This window comes from Callithrix jacchus, chromosome 7, assembly GCF_049354715.1.
Source record: "Callithrix jacchus isolate 240 chromosome 7, calJac240_pri, whole genome shotgun sequence".
Classification (NCBI taxonomy): Eukaryota; Metazoa; Chordata; class Mammalia; order Primates; family Cebidae; genus Callithrix; species Callithrix jacchus.
The window spans coordinates 128745662-128770702 of NC_133508.1; the positions used below are offsets into that span (position 1 = coordinate 128745662).

At 37.0% G+C, this 25041-nt stretch overlaps 1 protein-coding gene across 14 annotated transcripts in view; it reads right to left on the bottom strand.

Moving 5' to 3' along the window:
- Positions 1 to 9560: 9560 nt before the first annotated feature.
- Positions 9561 to 25041, bottom strand: part of HFM1 (helicase for meiosis 1) — a 126281-nt gene continuing 110800 nt past the window's right edge. For 9 of the 14 annotated variants that reach the window (XM_035252118.3, XM_035252117.3, XM_017974927.5 and 6 more), the window contains 7 exons: positions 23924 to 24003; positions 22900 to 23003; positions 16703 to 16813; positions 15014 to 15104; positions 11539 to 11641; positions 11280 to 11431; positions 9561 to 10120 (listed from right to left, as the gene is read on the bottom strand). In XM_035252118.3, the coding sequence (XP_035108009.3) occupies positions 10051 to 10120; positions 11280 to 11431; positions 11539 to 11641; positions 15014 to 15104; positions 16703 to 16813; positions 22900 to 23003; positions 23924 to 24003 (711 nt within the window). In that variant the 3' untranslated portion in view covers positions 9561 to 10050. Of the gene's footprint in view, positions 10121 to 11279; positions 11432 to 11538; positions 11642 to 15013; positions 15105 to 16702; positions 16814 to 22122; positions 22224 to 22899; positions 23004 to 23923; positions 24004 to 25041 lie in introns of those variants that run through there. The other 5 variants (XR_013520563.1, XM_035252115.3, XM_078333055.1 and 2 more) reach the window with 5 other exon arrangements.

The window sequence follows — 25041 nt, forward strand, 5'->3', positions numbered from 1 at the left end:
GGCTTCTGGTAAGGGCCTCATGCTTCATCATAAAATGCCAAAGAAGCAGAAGGGGAAGCAGGCAAGTGCAAGGAGACCAAACATGAGAGGCAGCCTCACTTTATATAACCACCTGGCCTCGCAGTAACTAACTAGTCCTACAGAGTTAGAACTCACTCCTTTGAGAATGGCATTAATTCCTCTTAACAACCTAATCACCTAACTTTTCCATGCTTTTACTTCCTGCTCAACACCACCACATTGGGGACCAAACTTCAACATGAGTTTTGGGGGTAAGAAACCACAACATTCTGCCCCTCACTCCCCAAACTTGTGTCCTTGTTACCATGTAAAATACAATCATCCCATCCCCCAAATCCCCAAAATCTTGTCTTGTACCAACTTAAAAGCCCAAAGCCCAATGTCTCATCTGGGAAACTGTGAAATCAAAACAAGTTATCTACTTCCAAGATATAATGGTGGGACAGGCATAGGGTATACATTGCTATTCCAAAAGGGTGAAACAGGCAAGAAGGGAGTAACAGGCCCAAAACAAGTTCAAAACGCAGCAGGGTAGACATTAAGTTTTAAAGTTGGAGAATAATCTCCCTAAATTCCATGCACACTAGGGTTGGAGGTAGAGCCCCCAAGACATCAGACAGCGCTGCCCCTATGGCTTTGCTGGTGCAGCCCACATGGCTGCTCTCATGGGTTAGAGTCTGGTGCCTAGAGGCAGGCATTACCCTCTGCTAGTGACTACAATTCTGGGGTCTCAAGTGGCCCAGCCCCTGTGGCTCTACTAAGCATTACCCTAGTAAGAGAATTCAGCAGTGGTTGCACCCTGTGACAAATCACTACCTGGGCTCCCAGGCTTTTCAATCATCCTCAGATAAAGTGGACGAAGCCACACCTCCATAGTCCTTACATTCTGCACATGGAACTGCCAAGGCTTACAGCTTGCATCTTCTGCACTTTGAGCATGAGCCACATCTGGGCCTGTTTGAATCATGATGTGGTGCTGCCAAGGTTTACAGCTTGTACCGTTTGGAGCAACAGATTGAGCTGTACCTGAGGTCAGTTAAGTCACAGCTGGCTGAGGACTGCTGTTCCAGAATGCAGAGAGCAGAGAGACCCTAGGGCTCAAATAGCAAGCCCTTGCTGCCCTCAATATCCTAACATTCTCAGACAGTGAGCGGAGGAGCAGCCTCAAAGATTTCTGAAATGCCTTCAGGGTCTTTCTTCCATTGTCCTGATGATTAGTACCAGGTTCCCTTCTAGCCACATTAATCTCTTTAGCAAATAGTCTTTGGGTGTTGCTGTGATGTATTCTATAATTTATTATTACTTTATTATGTATCTTGACTTCTCTACCAGTATGTAAACTAAGCTCCACAAGAAAAGAGTTTTCATCCTTTACAGTACCAAGTACAGTATTTTTCACTTAGCATATCACAATAAGTCATGCTGAATTAAATTGCTATTTCTTTAGTGTCAACATCTACTTATGTAAAATGAGCAGACTGTAGTGCACCAATTTTTCATTTTAATGGTGTTTAAGAACCTTTAAAGGTTGTAGCATGACTGATTCAGATGCACAAACACACCAATTTTAAAGAGGACAAAAATAAAGAGACCTATTGCCCTTATTTTTCAACACAGGGGCAAAGACTTAGTTTTGTTCTAAGATTTTTTTTTTTTTTTTTGAGATGGAGTCTTGCTCTGTCACCCAGGCTGGAGTACGGTGGCATGTTCTTGGCTCACTGCAACCTCTGCCTCCTGGGTCAAGCAATTCTCCTGCCTCAGCCTCCAGAATAGCTGGGATTACAGGCACACACCACCACATCCAGCTAATTTTTGTATTTTTAATAGAGACGGGGTTTCATCATGTTGGTCAGGCTGATCTTGAACTCCTGACCTTGTAATCTGCCCGCCTCGGCCTCCCAAAGTGCTGGGATTACAGGCATGAGCCACCGTGCCTGGCCTAGTTCTAAGCTTTTTATCTAAGTTTAATTCATATGATGCCTCATAAATGTTTGCCAATAATAACAATAACAATTTCATGTGGAAGTCTCTCCTCTTTACTTCTCTTATCCCAAGGTTTTTATGCTTAAAGAAAAAAATACTGATATGGGGTTGTCCAAGATGACTGAATAGAAGCAGCTAGTGTATGCCACTCTCATGAAGAGAAATGGAATGGGCGAATAAATACAGCACCTTCAACAGAAACATCCAAGTACATGCATTGGAACTCATCAAGGAAACAATGTGATGCATGGAAAATGGAGAAAAGCAAGGCAGGATGACTGCCCACCGAGGAGTGACATGGAGCCAGGAGAGCCTCTCTGGCCCAGGGAAGTGGTGAGTGAGTGACCCCTGGTACCCACACTTCGCCCACGAATCTTTGCAACCCTCAGGTCAGGAGATCCTCTCATGGATCCACTCCACCAGAGCTTGAGGGATACACCTTAGTTTACAGCACACCACAGGCACCATATGGAACAAAAACCTGCCTCTCTCCTTGATGAGCCCCCAATCCCCTGCTCCTCAACAAGCAGCACCCCAAATTCATGCCAGCAGTGCAGCTATCCCACCCCACTGGCTGAACACTCTAGTCACAGTAGCTCTACATTTCTTGGAGGCAGAGCCCCCAAGGGCAACCCAAAGCCACTCTGCCATTGTCTCTGCGGTGGTACTACCCCTGCTACTCTCAGACTAATGAAGACCCTAAGTGACTTATCCACACCTCCAACAAGCTACAGTCAATTGAAGGAGAAGAGGCCAGTCTGTCTCCTATGGGTCCCACCCACATCCTCTGCTAATCACCAGGTAGGAAACCCTTGACTTGGGCCCATAGCACAGAATCCCCCAACCCAAAACCATCCTGGGCTGACTGCACTCAGCAGTTGCTGACCTGCATCTCTCTGGGGGTGGAGCCCACAGGAAACAAGCAAAAGATCCTTGGTCACAACCACTATGAAGGTCCTTTCCTCTGTTACTTCCAAGTTGAGGAGGAATCATAAACCCTGAGATCACCTCAGAGCTGTGGTGGGCAGCCTGGCAGAGGGCCAAGTCACAATCTATAGCCAGTATTCAAGTGGGAGAGGAACCCACACTTTCAGAGCATTGAGGAGGAGCACAGCTGTAGCTGTGGAAATATAAGGGAGCCACATAACCGAGTAAGAGACTACCTACCAACTGACCAGTACCCCTAAGCACCACCTGCTGGATTACACCCCAAAGCTTCAACACCAAAAATACTTTGCTAACATACCCACTGGGAAACCAAGACAAGAAGTCAGCTACAAATATAAAGACCCTGCACAAAGCCTTGGTCCTGTGAAAACATCTGGAAAACTCAATCTACACCACAATTAATAAAACACCCACACACAAAGTTGAGAAAGAAGCAACGCAAGCATTCTAGCATCTCAAACTCAGAGTATCTATGTCCTTCAAATGACCATACTAGTTCTCCAACAAGGATTCTTAAGCAGGGTGAGTTGGCTGAAATGAAAGAAGCAGAATTCAGAATATGGATAGGAATGAAGATCACTGAGATTCAGGAGAATGGCAAAACCCAATCCAAGGAAACTAAGAATCACTATAAAAGGATACAGGAGCTGACAGATGAAATAGCTCCTATAAAAAAAGAACCTAACATCTGATAGAACTGAAGAACATCACACAAGAATTTCACAATGCAATAACAAGTAATAACAGCAGAAAAGACCAAGCTGAAGAAAGAATCTCAGAACTTGAAGACTGGCTTTCCAAAATAAGACAGTCACACAAGGCCAGGCATGGTGGCTCATGCCTGTAATCCCAGCACTTTAGGAGGACGAGGTGGGTGGATCACCTGAGGTCGGGAGTTTGAGACCAGCCTAACCAACGTGGAGAAACCCTGTCTCTACTAAAAATACAAAATTAGCTGGATGTGGTGGCATACATCTGTAATCCCCGCTACTTGGGAGGCTGAGGCAGGGGAATCTCTTGAACCTGGGAGGCAGAGGTTGCAGTAAGCCAAGATCGCACCATTGCACTCCAGCCTGGGCAACAAGAGTGAAACTCCATCTCGAAAACAAAACAAAAAGTCAGACAAAAATAAAGAAAAAGTATGAAAAGGAATGAACAAGACTGCCAAGAAATATGAGACTATGAAAAGAGGCCAAATCTACAAATCACTGGCATCTCTCAAAGGGACAGGGAGAAAGAAATGACTGGAAAATATATTTCAGGATATCATCCATGAAAATTCCCCAACCTTGCTAGAGAAGCCAACAGTCAAATATAGATAATACAGAGAATCCCTGCAAGATTCTGCACAAGAAAATAATCCCCAAGACACATAATCATCAGACTTCCCAAGGTCAAAATGAAACAAAGAATGTCAAAGGCAGCTAGAGAGAAAGGGCAAACCACCTAAAAGGGAAAACCATCAGACTAACAGCAGACCACTCAGCTGAAACCCTACAAGCCAGAAGAGATTGGGGGCCTATATTCAACATTCTTTGTTTTTATTTTTGAGATTGAGTGTCACGCTTGTTGCCCAGGCTGGCATGGAATGGCTTGATCTTGGCTCACTGCAGACTCTGCCTCCCAGGTTCAAGAGCTGGGATTACAGGCATGTGCCTCCCAGCCTCCCAAGTAGCTGGGATTACAGACATGTGCCACCACGCCTGGCTAATTTTGCATTTTTAGTAGAGACAGGGTTTCTCTATGTTGGTCAGGCTGGTCTCGAATTCTCGACCTCAGATGATCTGCCCACCTTAGCCTCCCAAAACGCTGGGATTACAGGCATGAGCCACTGTGCCTGGCCCCTCGACGTTCTTATAGAAAAAAATCTTCAACTAAGAAGTTCATATCCAGCCAAACTAAGCTTCCTAAGCAAAGGTGAAGTAAAAATCCTTTTCAAATAAGCAAACGCTGAAGGAGTTCATTACCAACAGACCTACCTTACAAGAGATCTTGAAAGAAGCACTAAATATGGAAAGGAAAAACCATTACCAGCCAATACAAAAACACGCCTAAGTACACAGACTATTGTGACATTATAAAGCAACCACACAAACAAGCTGGCATAATAACCAGCTAACAATAAAATTACAGGATTGAATTCACAGGTATCAACACTAACGTTTAGTGCAAATAGGCTAGATGCCCCCATTTAAAGGCAAAGAGTCTGGGAATAGTGGCTCATGCCTGTAATCCCAACATTTTGAGAGGCTGAGGTGGCAGATCACTAAAGCCAGAAGTTTGAGACCAGCTTGGTCAACATAGTGAAGCCCTATCTCTACTAAAAATACGAACAATTAGCTGGGCATGGTGGCACATGTCTGTAATCCTAGCTACTTGAGAGCCTGAGGCATAAGAATCACTTACAACTGGGAGGTGGGGGTTGCAGTAAGCTAAGATTGTGCCACTGTACTCCAGCCTGAGCAACAGAGTGAGAATATGTCTCGAACTAACAAACAAACAAAGGCAGAGTGGCAAGCTAGATAAAAAAACAAGACCTACTGGTATGCTGTCTTGAAGAGACCCATCTCTCACACAGTGACACCCATAGGTTCAAAATAAAGGGATGGAGGAAAATCACCATGCTAATGGAAATAAGAAAAAAGCAGAGGTTATAACCCTAATTTCAGACAAAACATACTTTAAATCAACAAAGATTTAAAAAGACAAAGAAGGGTGTTACATAATGGTAAAGGGTTCAATCCAACAAGAAGACCTAACTATTCTAAATATATATGCACCCAACACAGGAGCACCCATATTCAAAAAGCATGTTCTTAGAGACCTACAAACAGATTTAGACTCCCACACAGTAACAGTGGGAAACTTCAACACTCCACTGACAGTATTAGACAGATCAGCAAGGCAGAAAATTAACAAAGATCTTCAGGACCTGAACTCAACATTGGACCAAATAGATCTAATAAACCTCTACAGAACTTTCCACCCCAAAACAACAGACTGTACATTCTTTTTATTGCCACATGGCACATACTTTAAAATTGACCACACAATTGGATATAAAACGATCCTCAGCAAATGCAAAAGAACTGAAATCATACGAAACACACTCTTGGAATACAGTGCAATAAAAATAGAAGCCAAGACTAAAATAATCACTCAAAACTATGCAATTACATGGGAATTAAATCACCTGCTCCTGAATAATTCAGAAGGCAGAAGTTAAGAAGTTCTTTGAAACTAATAAGAACAAAGATACCCAATAAAGGGAGAAGTTAAGAAGTTCTTTGAAACTAATGAGAACAAAGATAAAAATAGAAGAATCTCTGGGACACAGTTAAAGCTATGTTAAGAGGGAAATATATAGCACTAAATGACTACATTAATAAGTTAGATCTCAAATTAACAACCTAACATCATAACTGAAAAAAATTAGAGAAGCAAGAGCAAACTAAAAACCATTCAAAAGATCAATGAACCTAGGAGTTGGTTATTTAAAAAATTAATAAGATAGTCTGCTAGCTAGACTAATAAAGAAAAAAGAAAGACAATTCACATAAACACAATCAGAAATTACAAAGGAGATGTTACCACTGACTCGACAGAAATAAAAATAACCATCAGAAACTACTATGAACACCTCTAAGTACACAAACTAGAAAACCTTGAAGAGATGGATAAATCCCTGGACACATATACCCTCTCAAGACGGAACCAGGAAGAAATTGATTCCCTGAAAAGATCAGTAATGAGCTCTAAACTTGAATCAGTAATAAAAAGCCCACAACTAAAAAAATCCCAGGACCACACAGATTCACAGCCAAATTCTACCAGATGTACAAAGAGGAGCAGGTACCATTCCTACTGAAACTATTCCAAAAAATTGAGAAAGAGGGACTCCTCCTCAACTCATTCTATGAAGCCAGTATCATCCTGATTCCAAAACCTGGAAGAGACAACAAAAAAGGAAACTTCAGGCCAATATCCTTGATGAACATCGATACAAAAATCCTCAACAAAATACTTGCAAACCAAATCCAGCAGCACATCAAAAAGTTGGTACACCATGATCAAGTAGGCTTCATTCCTGGATGCAAGGCTGGTTCAACATACACAAATCAATAAATGTGATTCATCACATAAGCAGAATAAGGACAAAAACCACAATATTTTTCTCAACAGATCAAGAAAACACTTTTGATAAAATTCAATATTCATTCATGTTAAAAAAAAACTCTCAACAAACTAGGTACTGAAAGAATATACCTTAAAATATTAAGAGCCATCTATATAACAAACCCAATTTCCTTTGAAAACCAGCACAAGATAAGGATGCCTTCTCTCTCCACTCCTATTCAACATAGTATTGGAAGTCCCGGCCAGAGCAATCAGGCAAGAGAAAGAAATAAAGGGCATTCAAATAAGAAGAGAGAAAGTCTAACTATCCCTGTTTGCAGATTACTTGATCCTCTATTTAGAAAACTCCAGTCTTGGCCCAAAAGCCCCTTCAGCTGATAAACAACTTCAGCAAAGTTTCAGGATACAAAATCAATCTACAACAATAACTAGTATTTCTACACACCAATAACAGCCAAGTCAAGGGCCAAATCAGGAACATAATCCCATTCACGGTTGCTACAAAAAGAATAAAATACCTAGGAATACAGCTAACCAAGTAGGTAAAAGATATCTACAAAGAGAATTACAAAACACTGTTCAAAGAAATCAGAAATGACACAAACAAATGGAAAAACATTTCATCCTCAGGGATAAGAATAATCAACATCATTAAAATGGCCATACCACCCAAAGCAATTTATACATTCAATACTACTCCTAACAAAGTATGAATGACATTCTTCATAGAACTAGAAAAAACTATTTGAAAATTCATATAGAACCAAAAAAGAGCCCAAATAGCCAAGACAATCCTAAACAAAAAGAACAAAGCTGGAAGTATCACATTACCCAACTAAACTGTACTTAGGGCAACAAAAACTAAAACAGCATGGTGTGGGTACAAAAACAGACACACAGACCAATGGAACAGAATCAGGAGCCCAGAAATAAGGCTGCACATCTACAACTGTCTGATCTTTCACAAAGCTGTCAAAAACAAACAATGAGGAAAGGACTCCCTCCCTAGTCAATAAATGGTGCTGGGATAACTGGCAAGCTGTATGCAGAAGACTGAAACTGGCCCTTTCTTACACCATATACAAAAATCAATTCAAGATGGATTAAAGACTTAAATGTAAATTGTGAAAATATAAAAACCCTGGAATACAACGTAGGCAATTTGGGACACAGGAATGGGCAAAGGTTTCATGACAAGGATGCCAAAAGCAATGTCAACAAAAGGAAAATCTGACAAATGGGATCTAATTAAACTTAAAAACTTCTGCACAGCAAAAGAAATTATCAACAGACTGAAAAACAACCTACAGAATGGGAAAAAATTGTACACTACGCATCTGACAAAGGTTCAATATCCAGCATCTTAAGGAACTTGGATTTACAAGAAAAAAAAAACCATTAAAACGTGGGCAAAGGACATGAACAAACATGTTTCAAAAGGATACATACATGAGGCCAATAAGCGTATGAAACAAAAGCTCAGTATCACTGATCATTAGAGAAATGCAAATCAAAACCACAGTGAGATACCATCTCACACCAGTAAGAATGGCTGTTATTAAAAAGTTAAAAAATAATAGATGCTGGCAAGGTTGCAGAGAAAAGGGAACATATACACTGTTAGTGGGAGTGTAAATTAGTTCAACTATTGTGGAAAGCAGTGTGGTGATTCCTCAAAGAGCTAAAAACAGAACCACCATTTGACTCAGCAATCTCATCACAGAATTATACAGCCAAAGGAATCAAAATTATTCTACCATAAAGATACATGCACACTTATGGTCATCACAGCACTATTCACAATAACAAAGACATGGAATCCACCTAAATGCCTATCAACGGTAGACTGGATAAAGAAAATATTTTACATATACACCATGCTTTACATATGTGGCCATAAAAAAGAACAAGATCATGTCTTTTGCGGGAACATGGATGGAGTTGGAAGCCTTAGCAAATTAACAAAAGAACAGAAAACCAAATATTCTATGTTCTCACTTATAATAGTAGCTAAATTATGAGAATTCATGGACACAAAGAAGTAAACAACACACACTGGGGCCTACCTAAGGGTGGACGGTGAAAGGAGGAAGAAGATGAGGAAAAATAACTATTGGGTACTAGGCCTAGTACCTGGGTCATGAAATAATCGATAAAACAAATCCCCATGATATGAATTTATCTATATAACAAACCTGCACAGATAACCCTAAACCTAAAATAAAAGTTTTTAAAAAAAGGAAAAAATATTTTCTAAAAGTTCTTAAGCAGCTTTAACTTCTCATGGTTCCTATAAATAAATTTGATAATAAACATTGCTTAGGGTACCTATATAATACTTATCAATAATGAATTTGAAATATAATTCATTGGAAAAATATAAAATATCTGTTTACTACAGTAAAAGTTTATATAACAGAATTTTAGAATTCACAACACTGAAAAACAAGCTAAATGAAAACAACAATCTATACTGATTAATATTTCATTTATTATTGCTCAAAGTTAGATAAGAGTAGGTTCAAATAGCCATTGGATTCTTAAAAATCTTTAGTAAAATGAAATACATGAGAATAATATTAATAATTAATCCATACAATAAGCAGATTCATTAAATTAGCATTATTTTGCTTTCATAGAATATTTTTCTTCTTAAGAAAACATAAAAATAAAATTTTACATTGGTTCTTGTCAAAATCTAATTAACAACCAAATAATTATTTCAAAGTACAATTTAATTATGGGCTTACTGAAACAAAGCCACTGTAAAAGAGCTTTCTGAGAAGTTACAATATAATGGGAAAATAAATTAGTCCATATATTTTGTTGCAAAAAGTGAACAAAGCTAATCGAATTCAGGAGAAAAAAATCTGAACAATTAAGAACTACTTTTTCAAAATAAAAAGTGTGATTAGGTGTCTTTATTCTTTCTCTTACTAATATAAAAAGTATTTGTTTGTTTTAGAAAATACCATCAAATATTCCCAGTAAAGACTTCATTTCATCAGTTTCACCATCAGGATGATACCTACTGGGAGAGAGAAGCAAAAGTAAAAATAACTATTTTTGTAAAACAATTTATTTTAAAATAAACAATAAATAATGTAATACTAAATACAGAAAAATAAACTTGAAGATTGCTGTGAAGTTAATGTATCAAACTTCAGTATGCATAACTTTGTAGGAAGTCTGTTGGAGAAAATCAGACTTTATAAACTGCAAATGGTAGGAACTGTAAAGGTATTTCTTTAAACATATTGAAAAGTTATGTCATTTAATAAAACTGTGAATAGCTTGGTCCAAGGGAAGTGGTGTTTACAACTAATGATCATAACCAGTTACAGATTTCTTTGTATCTTCTGCACACCCACTGCTTCACTTGACTAGTCTTAATCAAATAAAAACAAAACAGTGTGAACAGGTCCCAAATGTTTTGACACTTCAAGGAGAGAGAAACTGCAATAGAGTTTCCTTTTCTAAAATGGCCAGCAGTAGGGGAACCGATGAGATTTAATCTGACATTTTCATTGAACCTGTTGATTGTGAAATAACTGGTTGGCTAAAATACAACTTCAACTTTTGAAAAATTAGCTTATTTCTTTTTCTTTTCTTTTTTTTTTTTTTAATTGAGACGGAGTTTCGCCCTTGTTACCCAGGCTGGAGTGCAATGGCGTGATCTCGGCTCACCGCAACCTGCCTCAGCCTTGAGTAGCTGAGATTACAGGCATGCACCACCATGCCCAGCTAATTTTTAGTATTTTTAGTAGAGGTGGGGTTTCACCATGTTGACCAGGATGGTCTCGATCTCTTGACCTCATGATCCACCCGCCTCAGCCTCCCAAAGTGCTGGGATAACAGGCATGAGCCACCGCGCCCGGCCTGGAGTTTTCAAGTGGCTTTACACTTTACAAAATTAACATTCTGTATTCAAATCAATAAAAATAAGTTTATCAACTCAATATAATGTTTGAATAAACAGCATCAAACATATGGGGTTTCAAAATGATGTTTGATGTTTGAAACATCTTTAGGAGCTTAGCTCACTAAGGCTTGAAAATTTTCATGTTTTTAAATAAATAAAATGTTTAGGCTCAGATCTTTAAAATGAACCAAGGATAAGGGAATGTTGAATTTCTTTGTGAAAAAAATTTTATTGATATAATCTTAAAGTGTCTTTAAAAGGTTCTTACTTGAAATCAACTTCCTTTTTACATTCACTATTTCTAATAAAAAAATCCACTTTTTTATAATTTGAAGAATTTGGTTTTTTTTCAGAGCAAGTAAAGCATAGCCTCTCAATCTCTGGTGATAGATTTTGTTGTTTTCTTTCTTGAAAATGTACCTATATATGAGATAAGAAATAACAATCACTGAACGTTTAAGCATTTGGGCAAAATTTTTAAAAATAACAAAGAAGTGTTTCTTCTTACAATAACTGCATTTCCGTACCTTCGTACCTTGTTGAGGTAATTTTGTCATGGAGGATGCACTGAACTTGGGCATAGCAGAATTTGATAAAGAAATATCTGACATCTCATGTGATGAAACAAAACTAAAAATTAAAATTAATTATTTGTAAAATATGACAGACAAGGAAAACAAACCATTTTAATTTGGATCATAATGATTTTGGGAAATATGCAAAGTTTATACCACATTTATCATAAAATGTAATGCACTGTTTCTAATACTCATGAACTTGATATATTTCCTTTCCTTTAGACCAAACCATAATTTATATATCCCAAATTAGGAAAAAATACTATTTTTAAGGGACTATAGAAATAATTATTCAACAATTTTCTTTAAAATTGAGTCTTAAGCTTAATTGTCCATTACATCGAGCCCTATAAATCTTTTTGAAATTCTACTTGCTTAACTTTTAATCTCTTTTCTTTATTCTGGTCGCACTGTAGATAGACATCTCTAGTTATCTTCTTATATATAACTGTATTCAAGAATTCACTCTGAACTTTTTGTATTAACTCATTCACTAAAACACATTTATTATTCACTACGATTGCCAGATATTGTACTAGAAGCTGGGTATAAAGTGATAAATACAACCTCAGGGAGTTACCATCAAGCAGACAATGAATACAAACAAATATAACCCTGAAATTATAAAAAGAAAATGAACTGGGCAATATCATAAGAAATAACAGTGTGGAGGCATACACCTATTTTTAAAACATGATCATCAATGCATCTCTGGTGAGGTAACCATTTAAGCTGGTATCTGAAGGCTAAAATATGACAGTCACGTAAGGAGCAATGAGCAATGTGGGTGGGGACAGGGAAGAACCACATATACTGATAGGATTAAATCATTCTGTCTCCGACTAATAAACATGGCAAGGAATTAAAATAGTAAAAAGTGTATAAAAGAAAAAGGCCAGGCACAGTGGCTCACATCTGTGATCCCAGCATTTTGGGAGGCTGAGATGGGAGGACAGCTTGAGTCCAGGAGTTTGAGACCAGCTTAGTCAACATAGCAAGACCCCCCCACCTCTAGAAAAAAAAATACATTTTTAAATTAGTGAGGAATGGTGGCATGTATGTACCTGTAGTCCCAGCTACTTGGGAGGCTGATGTGGAAGGATCTCTTGAGCGTGGTTGAGGCTGCAGTGAGCCATGATTATGCTCCTGTACTCTAGCTTAAATAAATAAAAAAGCAAATCTCCTTTCCACCCCAAATCCTCAGGTCTCACAGGCCTTTTTCCCAGCAGCAACTTCTACACCAGGTTCTCAGTGGGTTCTTGTTAGAGTCCATTTTTAAACCCACAAATCTGCTGGTCACTTCTAAACTCTTACAGAATTATTTGTTGCTTTTTAAAGGTGTGGTGCATAAAATTGTTCATGTGCCTTGTTATCTTCCTCCTTATGATTTATCAACTTTTTGCTTCTCCACACCTATAGCTTTGTCTCACTTGGATGCTTATATCCATTTATTCTATGTGACTCAGAGTTATAACCAATGAAATGAAGTGATAAAAATACATATTTTAAGCAAATATTTTTAAAAGCTATTCAATGATTTGAGAAATCCTAACATGGAACAAGGGTGAATAAGCTCCTGGTCACTGGAACTGTCTTGGTAGAGGTGGCATGATTACTTGCCGAGGATGTTGAATGGTGATTCAAGGATCCAGCGAGTGGGAGGCTAAACAATACTTAAGCCCCGCTTAGCTCTGGAATTCTATGAGAACTGAGTCTATGATGCTGATGCTATGATCGGTAATGGCTAAATAGCAAAAATTCCATGAGATACCACAAATTTAGTAGTTTTTTAAAACACAGAAATAAATAATCCTTAAGTAGAAAATCAGACCCTGAAAAAAATGTTAGTATTTCTTCAGTTTTGGACATTTTGACTTTGGCCAAAATTTCTCTACCTTGACTTCTAATCAAGTCCAATATTTCCCAATGCATTTTGTATGTTTTGTAAAGATACTTCAAATTGAACATTTATCAAATTATGTTTTCCATTCAAAATCTCTTATGTTTCCTGTATCTGCAAATAACATCTACCTAGGTGCCATTTATTCTTCCCTCTTCCTCAACTGTCATATCCTACCAATTGCCACACTGAATCTGCTCTATTTCTGAAATGTTTTTAAAATCCAACCCTGGGCCAGGTGCGGTGGCTAACGTCTGTAATCCCTGCACTTTGGGAGGCTGAGGCAGGCAGATCATGAGGAGTTCGAGACCAGCATGGCCAACATGGTGAAACTCCGTCTCTACTACAAATACAAAATTAGCCCAAGTGTGGTGGTAAACGCCTGTAATCCCAGCTACTTGGGAGGCTGAGGCAGGAGAATCGCTTGAAACTGTTAGGCAGAGGTTGTAGTGAGCCAAAATCGGTCACTGCACTACAGACTGGGCAACAAGAGCAAAACTCTGTCTCAAAAAAAAAAAGATCAAATCCTACCTCTCTGTTCCCATCATCTCTGCCCTAGTTTAGGCCTCATTATAGTCTGTCTTTCATTGGTCCCCATGCCTCTGGCAGTCCCACTCCCTACAATTCACTCTGCAAACTACTACTAGAATGATTTTTTTAAATCAAATTGTTTTTCCTGTGCTTCAATATTTTGGATGGCTCCTCAATGCCTACCATACACGTAAAAACTAGAGGGTCTTAGGATACACTGACCTATAGATATTATTATTGCTATTTGGAGGGGAGTGCCATAGAGTATATCACATTTTTTAAATTAGTTGTCAAAATTTAAAAATCATAAGATACCACATAAAATTTCAGATTCCTAGCTTTTCTTGAAAAATCAGCACATTTTATAACACAACTCACATTGCCTGCAGAGCAACAACTATTTGGAGCTGAGCATTGGCTGCTCCCTTTGGATGAGACACTCCACAGTTGGCCTTGGCCCACCAAATCTTGAAGGCATTTGGGTTTGTGACTCCTGACTGTCTGAGTACAGGGCAGGTGTCGAAGCACAGCACTCAAAGCCCTTACAACAAGACCTCAGCAATCTCAGTCTTTATCCTGTGGCCACATGTCCACACTTTACTGATCTTTGAGCACAGGATGCCTTTTCAAGCCTTATCCCTTCACAGAAGCTTCCTTAAACCTGGAATGCCTATCCATCTCTGTTCTAGTTGTAAAACTCCTATTCAGTTTTCAAGTCTCATTAAAAATGAAGGTTCCTGGGCTCTGGTCCCAGAGACAAAAATTCAGTAGGTCTAATGTGGGGCTCAAGAATGTACATTTTTAATATGCACCCCAAAGTGATTTTGATGCAGGTGGTTTGACAACAGCACTTTGAGAAACACACCTCTAAGATTAAGAGGATTTAGGTTGGCTAATACCTTTTAGCATCTCTAATAACTTGATCCCATCTCCAATTATGTGTCAAGAGGATATAAAGTTGTAAGTGTTACAAACCAAAGTTCTAAAACTTGCCTGTTTGCCATTTCTCTTTGGAATCTGTCCTTTGACTCTTGAAGGGGTAGCTTACTTCCCCTGGTACTTGAACTCAAAGTGTTTCCAAATCCTATGTGAAGAGATAACATTTTGAAACAAAATGCCCAGTAACAGCTGAATGAAGCTTTTCACAAGTTCTACAAGGGCTCTCCCCAACAGATATGATCTGGTTAAGGAAGGAATGAATAATTCTCAACAACAAAATTTAATTTGCATAGAAAATTAGGGGCAGAAAGCTAAGGGAGTAAAGCTATAAAACACACAGTTTGGCTTATTATTAACTATATTAAAAGGTCCTCAAGCCACCTGTGCTGTTGCAAAATAAATATTTGGTCTTTGACTCCTGTTTCTAACTCCACTGGCTTGGAGGACACCCAGCTGGTATTCACTGCAGAACTGATAGCTTGCTTGGTGTGTGGGAAAAAACCCACAAACCTTTGGTCACAGATGTCTTCTGGGGTGATTATGGTGTGAGAGCGAGGAAAAATGATTTGTTTTTCCACTCACCCTTATTATTTATATACTTACATTTCAGTTCACATAAATGATGAAGTTAAAGTTCACTATTTTCAATGCTCATAATCATTTAAAGTGCTCTATACATGGGTGAAAATGGCGTTTATTGAAACTGATTGTCCCAGTGACAAGACTATGCCCTCATAGTACTAGACTACCTCAAAGGATCAGTACACATTACCTATTAACTTGCAGTACCCGATGACATTTAAGCTTGAGGTAGGGAACAGTAGTTGTCCACTGATATACAAAACTGTGCCTAATGACTCCACCTCTTGGAGATTGTCCTGGCCTATTCTGTGAAGGTTGTCAAATCTTGTTCTTTTCAGAAGCAGTATTAGTTCTCTAGGTAACTGTACGGGCCTCAACACAGTAACATTTCAACTTCTAAATGCTTCCCTTTGAAATACTTTTTTAAAAACATGAGGTGGGGTATAGTAAGAGGTAACTATAATTGTGGGAATACCAGTCTGCAGTGAGAAGGCTGAGGGACTAATATCTGTCTGTCAGCCCTAATGGGAGACAGTATCTCCATTGCTATCTTGTCATATACTTGACAAATTTTCAATTTTCTGTTTTGTAAAATAGAGTAAATTTGCCTTCCACTTAAAGAGCTAATATGTCTCATTATTTTGGCATTGTATATGATTTAAATAGAATTTCTAATACAGGAGAAACTAATCATTTCTTTCTTATTTACCTATTTATTTAGGTATAGCTGGAAAGTCCATATTTTAACTAGAAACGAAAGTTATTTTCTTTGCAAGCAGATGAATCGTTTTAAAAATGAATTTTTTGTCCTTTGCAAATATTAGACCATTTGTGATCTTACAATGGAGAATAAAATAGTCTGTTTCATGAGAGAAAATTGAATAAACAATTTGAATTTAAATTTTACAAGATAGGAGAAACAGAATAGAAAATGCTCATTGCTACATTATCATCATGGAATAACCTTGATTTTTGTCCTTAGGGGGGCAAATGTTCTTTGCACAAGTGTCGCGTTTTCAGTTTTACTAAAAATTATAATCTCAACAAACCAAATTTAACTAACCAAGCACACACAAAAAAGGCAAAGAAACTTCATTCCAGGAGCGGAAAAATATTCCAAGAATTTTTAATGAAATGATTCCATGCTAAGTACGATTTTACCTGATATTTTTGTCTTCTCAGTATCAGTCGAAAAGCTAGTCACTTTTAAGTTTTCATCATCAAAATCATCCCAAACTTCATTTCCCAATTCAAAGTTCACATTCAACACTTCTGAAAATGGAAAATTGCTTTTATCTGCATCTGTCAAATCTTGGTTTCCAGATATATTAAGATTTCTGTTGAAGAACACTGTTTAAGGTACTTTCTCATTTGAAGTTGTAGAATAGTTTTATCTGGAAAAATCTGTTATGTGTATGTATAAAAGACTATAGGTACTTTTTAAACCACAAGCATCATAGTCTATTGATATATCAAACACATTTTTCAACTACTAAACAGAATTCTTGAGTAGTAGTTTTCAAAAGCATTGAGTCAAGCATTGTTGAATATGGTATTCAGCCAATTCTGTTAACTGTGTTGCATGTGCTGACAGCTGCACTAAACTTAATTTTCAAAAAAAAATTTTAGGCAATTAATTTTTCCTCTTATTTCTGATATTAGAATAACTCTACTTCAAGATTGGATTATAATAGTTTCCGAAATGGTCTTCCTCCTCCAGATCTTCTCCCTACAGTTAATTTTCAATATTGCTATAAAATGTATTTGTCCAAAATAAAGAATATTTATTATTCTCCTGCTAAAAAATCCTCAGTGTTATTGACTGTTTACAGCCTGGATTTAGAGCCGAACTACCTACGTGAAAATTCCACCTCTCTCATTTATTGGTTGTATGGTTGTAGACAAGTAATTCAAACTTCCTGATTCTGCAAAATAAGACAACAACAGTATCTACCTCAAAAGATTGTTACGGGGAGCTAAATGCCTTTAGTTGTACAGTTTTACATAGTATTGTGTTAATAAATACTAAATAACTATCTCTACAAAAAGCATATGCATATTAATACATATGTTTATTATAAACTTTACTGATGTAAAGGCTATACAGCACATAATTTACAAATAACAATGCATATATGGTATGCTCAAATGTAAATTCCACATATCTAATTGAGTCTCATTGAATATTTTCATTAAGTTTTGCCACTCTTCTATCCGTTGTCAACCTGTGGTTGCAAGTAATGAATGTAGCTCTCATGTGAATGTTGTTTGACAGTTTTGTTGACTCTAGCAAGTAAAATGAAAGTATTAATAAATGACAAAGACATCTCTTGGGATCTTACTCATTCATCACCGACTTGAGTAACTTCTTTCCTGAATTAGATAGTAATTTTCAAATACTAGAAGAACATTCTCTCAATTTTTTGTGTTATTCACAATGTAATGGCTACAGTAACAACACACAGTTGTTACTATCAGCAGAAGGATACAGAGGAAATAACAAATATGAGAGATGTGCAGGAGGCAAAATAATTAAGATTTGGTTATTATTTACATGTGGGGTGAGCTATTTAGGAGGATGCTTTTTCTGCCTTTAGCAGCTTAACAAAGAAAAGAGTTCATTCACTGAGCTAAGGAAAAAAGAGAAGGTGCAGAGTGAGGTACAAAGAAGACAGAGTTTAGATGCTGACATGTCTGATATGTTAACTTTTAGGTGGATATGTCCAGGAAGGAGATTATATAGATGGATTTGGAGTTAGGAAGAAAGATCTACATGGGTGATACAGATTTAGAAATTATCAAGACACAGTAATTAAAGACATGGATTTGGGTGATATTGTCTAGGAAAAGTTTTTGAAGTGAGAATAAAAAAGAAAGAAAAAAGAATCATTTTGCAACATCAACAGGAAGAAAAGCCCATGCGGTCTAAGAAGTAACAGGAAACCAGTATAATGGTTTAATTGAAACCAAAGGAGAGATTTCCAAAAGAAAGGAAAGACCAGAAGTATCAAATATTACAGAGGTCAAAGAGTAACAGTTGAAAACAATTCACTGAATTCAGAACTTAGAAAGTCACTAAACGGCCTGAACAAAAGCAGTTCAAAGGAGTGATGCAGAGAAAACCCACATTTTAATAAATAAAGAGTAACTAGAGTTTAATGAAGTGAGCATATTGAGTGTCAATTGCTCTTCTTTAAAAAAATAATTTAAGTTCTGGGGTACATGTGCAGATCTTGCAGGATTGTTACATAGGTATATATGTGCCATGGTGGTTTGCTGCCTCCATCCCATCACCTACATTAGGTATTTCTTCTAATGTTATCCCTCCCTGAGCCCCCCACCCCACAACAGACCCCAGTGTGTGATGTTCCTCTCCCTGTGTCCAATGGTTCTCATTGTTCAAACCCACTTATGAGTGAGAACATGCAGGGTTTGGTTTTCTGTTCTTATGTCAGTTTGCTGAGAATAATGATTTCCAGATTCATACATGCCCCTGCAAAGTACATGAACTCAGCCTTTTTTATGACTGCATTGTATCCCATGGTGTATATGTGCCACATTTTCATTATCCAGTATATTTCTGATGGGCATTTGGGTTGGTTCCAAGTCTTTGCTATTGTTAACAATGCCACAATTAACATATGTGTGCATGTGTCTTTATAATAGATCGATTTATAATCCTTGGGGTATATACCCAGTAATGGGATTGCTGAGTCAAATGGTATTTCTATTTCTAGATCCTTGAGGAATTGCCACACTGTCTTCCACAATGGTTGAACTAATTTACACTCCTACCAACAATATAAAAGCGTTCCTATTTCTCCACATCCTCGCCAGCATCTGTTTGTTGTCTCCTGATTTTTTAATGATTGCCATTCTAACTGTTGTAAGATGATATCTCAACGTGGTTTTGATTTGCATTTCTCTAATAATGAGTGATGATGAGCATTTTTTCATATGTTTGTTAGCCACATAAATATCTTCTTTTGAAAAGTGTCTGTTCATATCTTTCGTCCACTTTTTGATGGGGTTTTTTTTTCTTGTATATTTTTTTAGTTCTTCATAGATTTTTTTTTTCTTGAGATGGAGTCTTGCTCTATTGCCCAGGCTGGAGTACAGTGGCATGATCTGAGCTCACTGCAAACTTCATCCCCAGGTTCAAGCGATCCTCCCACCTCAGCCTCCTGAGTAGCTGAGACTACAGGCATGCACCTCTACGCCTGGCTTTTTTGTATTTTTAGTAGAGATGACGTTTCACTAAGTCATCCAGGATGGTCTCGATTTCCTGACCTCATGATCTGCCTGCCTCAGCCTCCCAAAGTGCTGGGATTACAGGCATGAGCCATCATGCTTGGCCTTTTTTTTTTTGAGATGGAGTCTCGCTCTGTTGTCAGGCTGGAGTGCAGTGGCACAATCTCAGCTCATTGAAACCTCCACCTCCCTGGTTCAAGCAATTCTCCTGCCTCAGTCTCTTAAGTAGATGGGACTACAGGCCGGTGCTACTATGCCCGGCTAATTTTTGTATTTTTAGTAGAGACAGAGTTTCTCTATGTTGGCCATGATGGTGCTCTTTCAATTAATTATTATTTTGATAAGAAAGCAAGAGATAGAGGGTACAGGGACTCGAGAATTACGGTTTTTGTCTGCCTGGTATGCTTTCCCTTCTTTTAGTGGGAGTACCCTCCCTTTCCTTTGGGGAAACTCTTTCTACAATTCCATGTGGTCCTTGTAAAGGCTTCACAGTACTGTGCCTTCCCTGGGGCCACAGTTACATAATGACCCAATACTCAGGTTACAGAGATTGATCAAGGGTTAAACACATGACTCAAATGAGGCCAGTTTGAATGAGCTCTAGTCTGCCAAAACTAACAGGGAAGACTACCTTTTTCCACTGAGGCTGCTAAACTGGTAAGATATAAGTTAGGGGCTATTAACTTATGCCGTGTGAGAAATCCTATTTAAAAAGTAAAGCCAATTAGCAACAGGCATAGCTAAAAGATTGAGAGAAAGCCAGAAGCATGAGTTCCTTGATTTAGTCAGAATTAAGCCAGATACTTTTCAGTTTACATGAGACAATTTTTTCCCTTTCTTGTGCTTAAGTCATTTTGAGTAGAATTTTATCATTTATAATAAAAAAAAAGTCATGACCAGCCAGATGAGGACATGATGTTGAAGAAGGAAGAGTCTTCAGCATATTGTTATGCTAAAGGGAAAGACATAGTGGTGGGGAAAGAATGAAAATACAGAAAAAAGGAGATGGATAATGATCATTGTCCCAGGGAAAACAGGATTGGATAGAATTAAGATTACAGGAGGAGAGATAAGCCTTGAACTGAAGAAAAGATAATTTTTCTTTTAAGACAAATAGATGGTTAGATGGATGCAGAGACAGGGAAATATATAATTAAGCGGTAGGGTGAAAAGCTGAAATCAAGTTCATATACTACTGGTTCAATTTTCAATTCTCCACTGATAACTAAAAGTCAATTTCATTTTATAGAAATGGCATTGGGCTGGGAATCAAAAGATATGGAATCTATTTCTGGCCTTGCCATTAATTAGATACACAATTTTGGGGCAAGTCATTTAATCTCTTGGAGTCTTGGCTTCTTTCACTGTAAAATGAGAAATTGCATGAAGGTCGCTTCTAATTTAAATCTTATGATTCAACATGCTTTCTCATATAATTTTTTTTAACATTTTTTCTTCTTCCCTTCTTGAAACTGAAATACAGAAGATAAAACTGCCATGCTTTTTTAAAAAAATTTGAATACATTTAAAGTATGTTTTGCTACCAAAGACTAATATGTGAAAAATACAACAAATATACCTAATTACTAACAGTACCAGAAACTATAACAGCTTTATGTACATTATCTCATTTAATCCTAAAATATAACCAGATGAGAAATTTACACAAAGTGGTTAAAGACTATGAAAGGTTACACTAAAAGTCAGAGCTAGGACTTGGACAGATTGTTTCCAGATCCTGTGAACTTAACTACTATACTATACAGCTCTTTAAAAAAAAAAAAAAAAAAGTGGCCCACTCAATAAAATAGGGATACAATTATTATTGGGAGTTAAAGTATCTAGATGAGGCTTTAATATCATAATATAAATTAGATTTGGAATAGTGAGTGGGAAAGAAAAGTAGGAAAATCATATAAATATAACACAAAAGTAAGCAGAAGGAAAGATAAACTCCTGTGTGCAAAAGGACAGGTAATAGTGCAGTAGTATAAGGAAGAAATAAGTTAGAGGGCTGCATATTGAACAGAGATAAACATAAGAGGTGTGACAATTTTATACTTCCTATCTACTTTGCAATGATATTCAGGCTTTGAATAAGTTGGATAAATGCTCTGATTCTCCAGATAAGATTAGGGAACTTTTCTTGATCTCATATTGAATGTAATGGCTGCCATAGTATCATAAGAGGTAGTGAATACTCCAGCCCTTGCCTCCGTAAAATCTTAAATTATGACTAGAGGAAAAAAAAGTGACAGCATGAAGAAAAGAATGTCAACAGAAGCCAATGCTGAACACATGAAATGATTTTCAGAAATCCCCAAGCTTACCATTTCCACATACAGCCACTTGATGAAATAACTCAATGGCCAGGATTGTCTCATATGTTTTAACAGACTGACTGTTAATAGCATGATCCAGAGAAATTATGCTATATTAACGGCAGGAACCAGAGTAATGATGAACCAGACACAGTGTTGAATTTCTCTCATTAATTTAATAACAGACACAGATAAAATGCATTATCTCATTAATGACAGACAAAAAGCAAATCTAGATTACACACTAGCTACATCCCATAACCTAAGTTATATTCTCATACTAACATAGAAGTTTTAAGAATCATAGGTTTAAGAACTGGAGAGATACTAAAGGTCACCCAGTTCAGTACCTTCATTTTAAAGGTAAGACTAAAGCCCAAAGAGATTAAATAACTTGCCCAAGGTCACACTGATATTTTGTAAAACTGGACTAGTTTTATAAACATAAAACTATTTTAAATAATTTTAAATATATATTAATGTAATCATTCAGCATTTAATACTCTTTATACCCAAGAATCCCTTATTTGCTAAGATTTTCCTCATAGTATCTTTACATTAAAATAGTCAACATTATGTAGGAAAGAGATTTTTTTTTTAAATATGACAAACATAGTAAGACCATCGGAATAACAGACCCAAGAATCTGAAAATAGTTCCGTAATCTAAGAGAAAAATATTGCCAAGTTAATAATTATAATAATTTCAGATGTTGGTGTTTCAATAACATTATTTGTCAATTCAAATAATTTACTCTTTCTCAAGTAAGTATCAATGGTAACTTACCTTTGTCTTGATATTCAGATGGTTCGTGTCTAAATTTTCCACAGATTTCATGCTGATCCCACTGCTCCATTATAGGCAATTCAGATATGTTTAAATATTCTGACCTTTCCATAGATAAAACCATAAAAATGTTAAAGAAAATACAAAAATTGATCTAAGCCTGAAAACTATTTATTCATATAAACAAAAATAATGATTTATCTTTTTAATGCTTCTATAATAAATTGTACCCAGCCTAGGTAGCAAATAAATAGGTGTTTAATGGAAGTGAACAATACTTAGTCATCTTTACACGCCCTTAGTTAGATAACAAAAGCCAGGATCTCTAGAAGTAGTGCTGGAATCTATTCTGATGAGTCAGTTCCTGTTCTGTACTAGTTGTTAAATATATTGAATGTCATTACTGCATATAGAATGCCTTTATCTGAAAGGGAAATTACATATATGATTGTCCCATAGGCATCACGATACAGGAATATAACACTGAGTTATCACCTAAGGCCTTCTGCTTGCTAACTAGGAATATGAACTTCAGTTTTTCCATCTATACAATGGGATAAAAAATTTTATGGTTCATCTTATGGGCCATGTTGTTAAGTCAGAAAAGATAATGTGCAAATGTGTAATGTTCAAGTTATAAATCTGAGATATTAATAATATGGACTGAGCCTCTAAATGGAAATTCAGACTTTGTACACCAACATGATTTCCATTTTTAAAGTATACTCTTGTCACTTAATTTATATTCCCTATAAAGAGAAAACCTAAGGGAATGACATAGGATAGGAAGTTTCCTAGGAAAGAGAGGATTTAATGAATGTTATTCCCTAACTATGGAGTTCTAAATAAATTTAGGGTAGCAAAGAAAATGAAACCATTATGATGTTATTGCTTCATTATGGAATTAAATGATAACTGTGATTTGATGGTAGCCAGTGACTATCTTTCCTTGAATAAGTAGTTACCTGCAGGAACAGAGTTTATGATAAATATTTTACCTTAGATATTAACATTATATTTGTACCTTGATATAGTAGGAAGGGAAGGTTTTGGAGTAAAACCAAACTCTTTAAGGTCCACTCTTTGAGATTTATTCATCTGCATCTATTAATGAAACAAAAGTAAGTTCAACTCTCAGTTTCACATCAAGAAGTTTTAACACATGAGCCAAACAACAAAATTCCTGCTGGTACATAAAGTCCCCAAATCAATGAACTAGGAGAAACTCAGGCTAGTTCCTAACTCGAATATTTCACTCAGGCCCTTCTTAAATGTCGGCATTCTTCATGGTTCTTTACTAGATCTCTTCTTACACTACACCTTCTCAATCAAAGATCTAATTTATTCCTGTGGCTTCAATTATCATCTACGTGTGAACGACTCTCGAATCTCTATTTCTAGCTTAGCTCTCTCTCCTGATTTTTAAACAGTTATATCCAACTGGTCTGTAGGACATCTTTATCTAGACATCTTGCAGGCCCTCTAAATTCAATGTTTCCCAAATTGAACTTACCCTGTTCCAGCAAACTTGCTTTTCCTTCAGAATACCTACCAGAATGAGGCTAAGCTTTTCTTCCAGTTGCTAATACCAGAAAGCTGGGCATCATTTTTAACTCCTTCTATTTTGTCTTTTATAACCAATGAAGTAGCAAGGAAGTGACTCTACCTCTGAAAAATATTTTAACCCAGTCACTTCTCTCCATTGCTATTGCCACTACCCTAAACTAAGCCATTACTTTGCCGAGATTATTGTAAAAACCACCTAATGAGTCCCTTTGTTCCTATTCTGTCATCTTCTAATCCCTTTACTACATTGCAGCCAGACCGACCTTTCTAAAATACAATTTTGATCATGTCGCTAGTTAAAACTTTTCATTGGCTTCCCAGTACTTTCATGATAAAGTCTAATTCCTTAAAATAGCAAAAAGGTCTGCATGATCTAGCTCCTACTTACCTCATCTCTCTCTACTCCTTTACTTGTAATTGAATTCTAGACACACTGTATTACTGAGAAAGAGTTTCTTTAAAGATCTCCCTCGCTCTCTTTCTTTATTACCTCTGGCCCTTTGTATAATCTCTATGCCTGGAATATTTAGCTATCCCTTCCTACTATCATTCTGGTGCCTGACCATCCATCCTTGG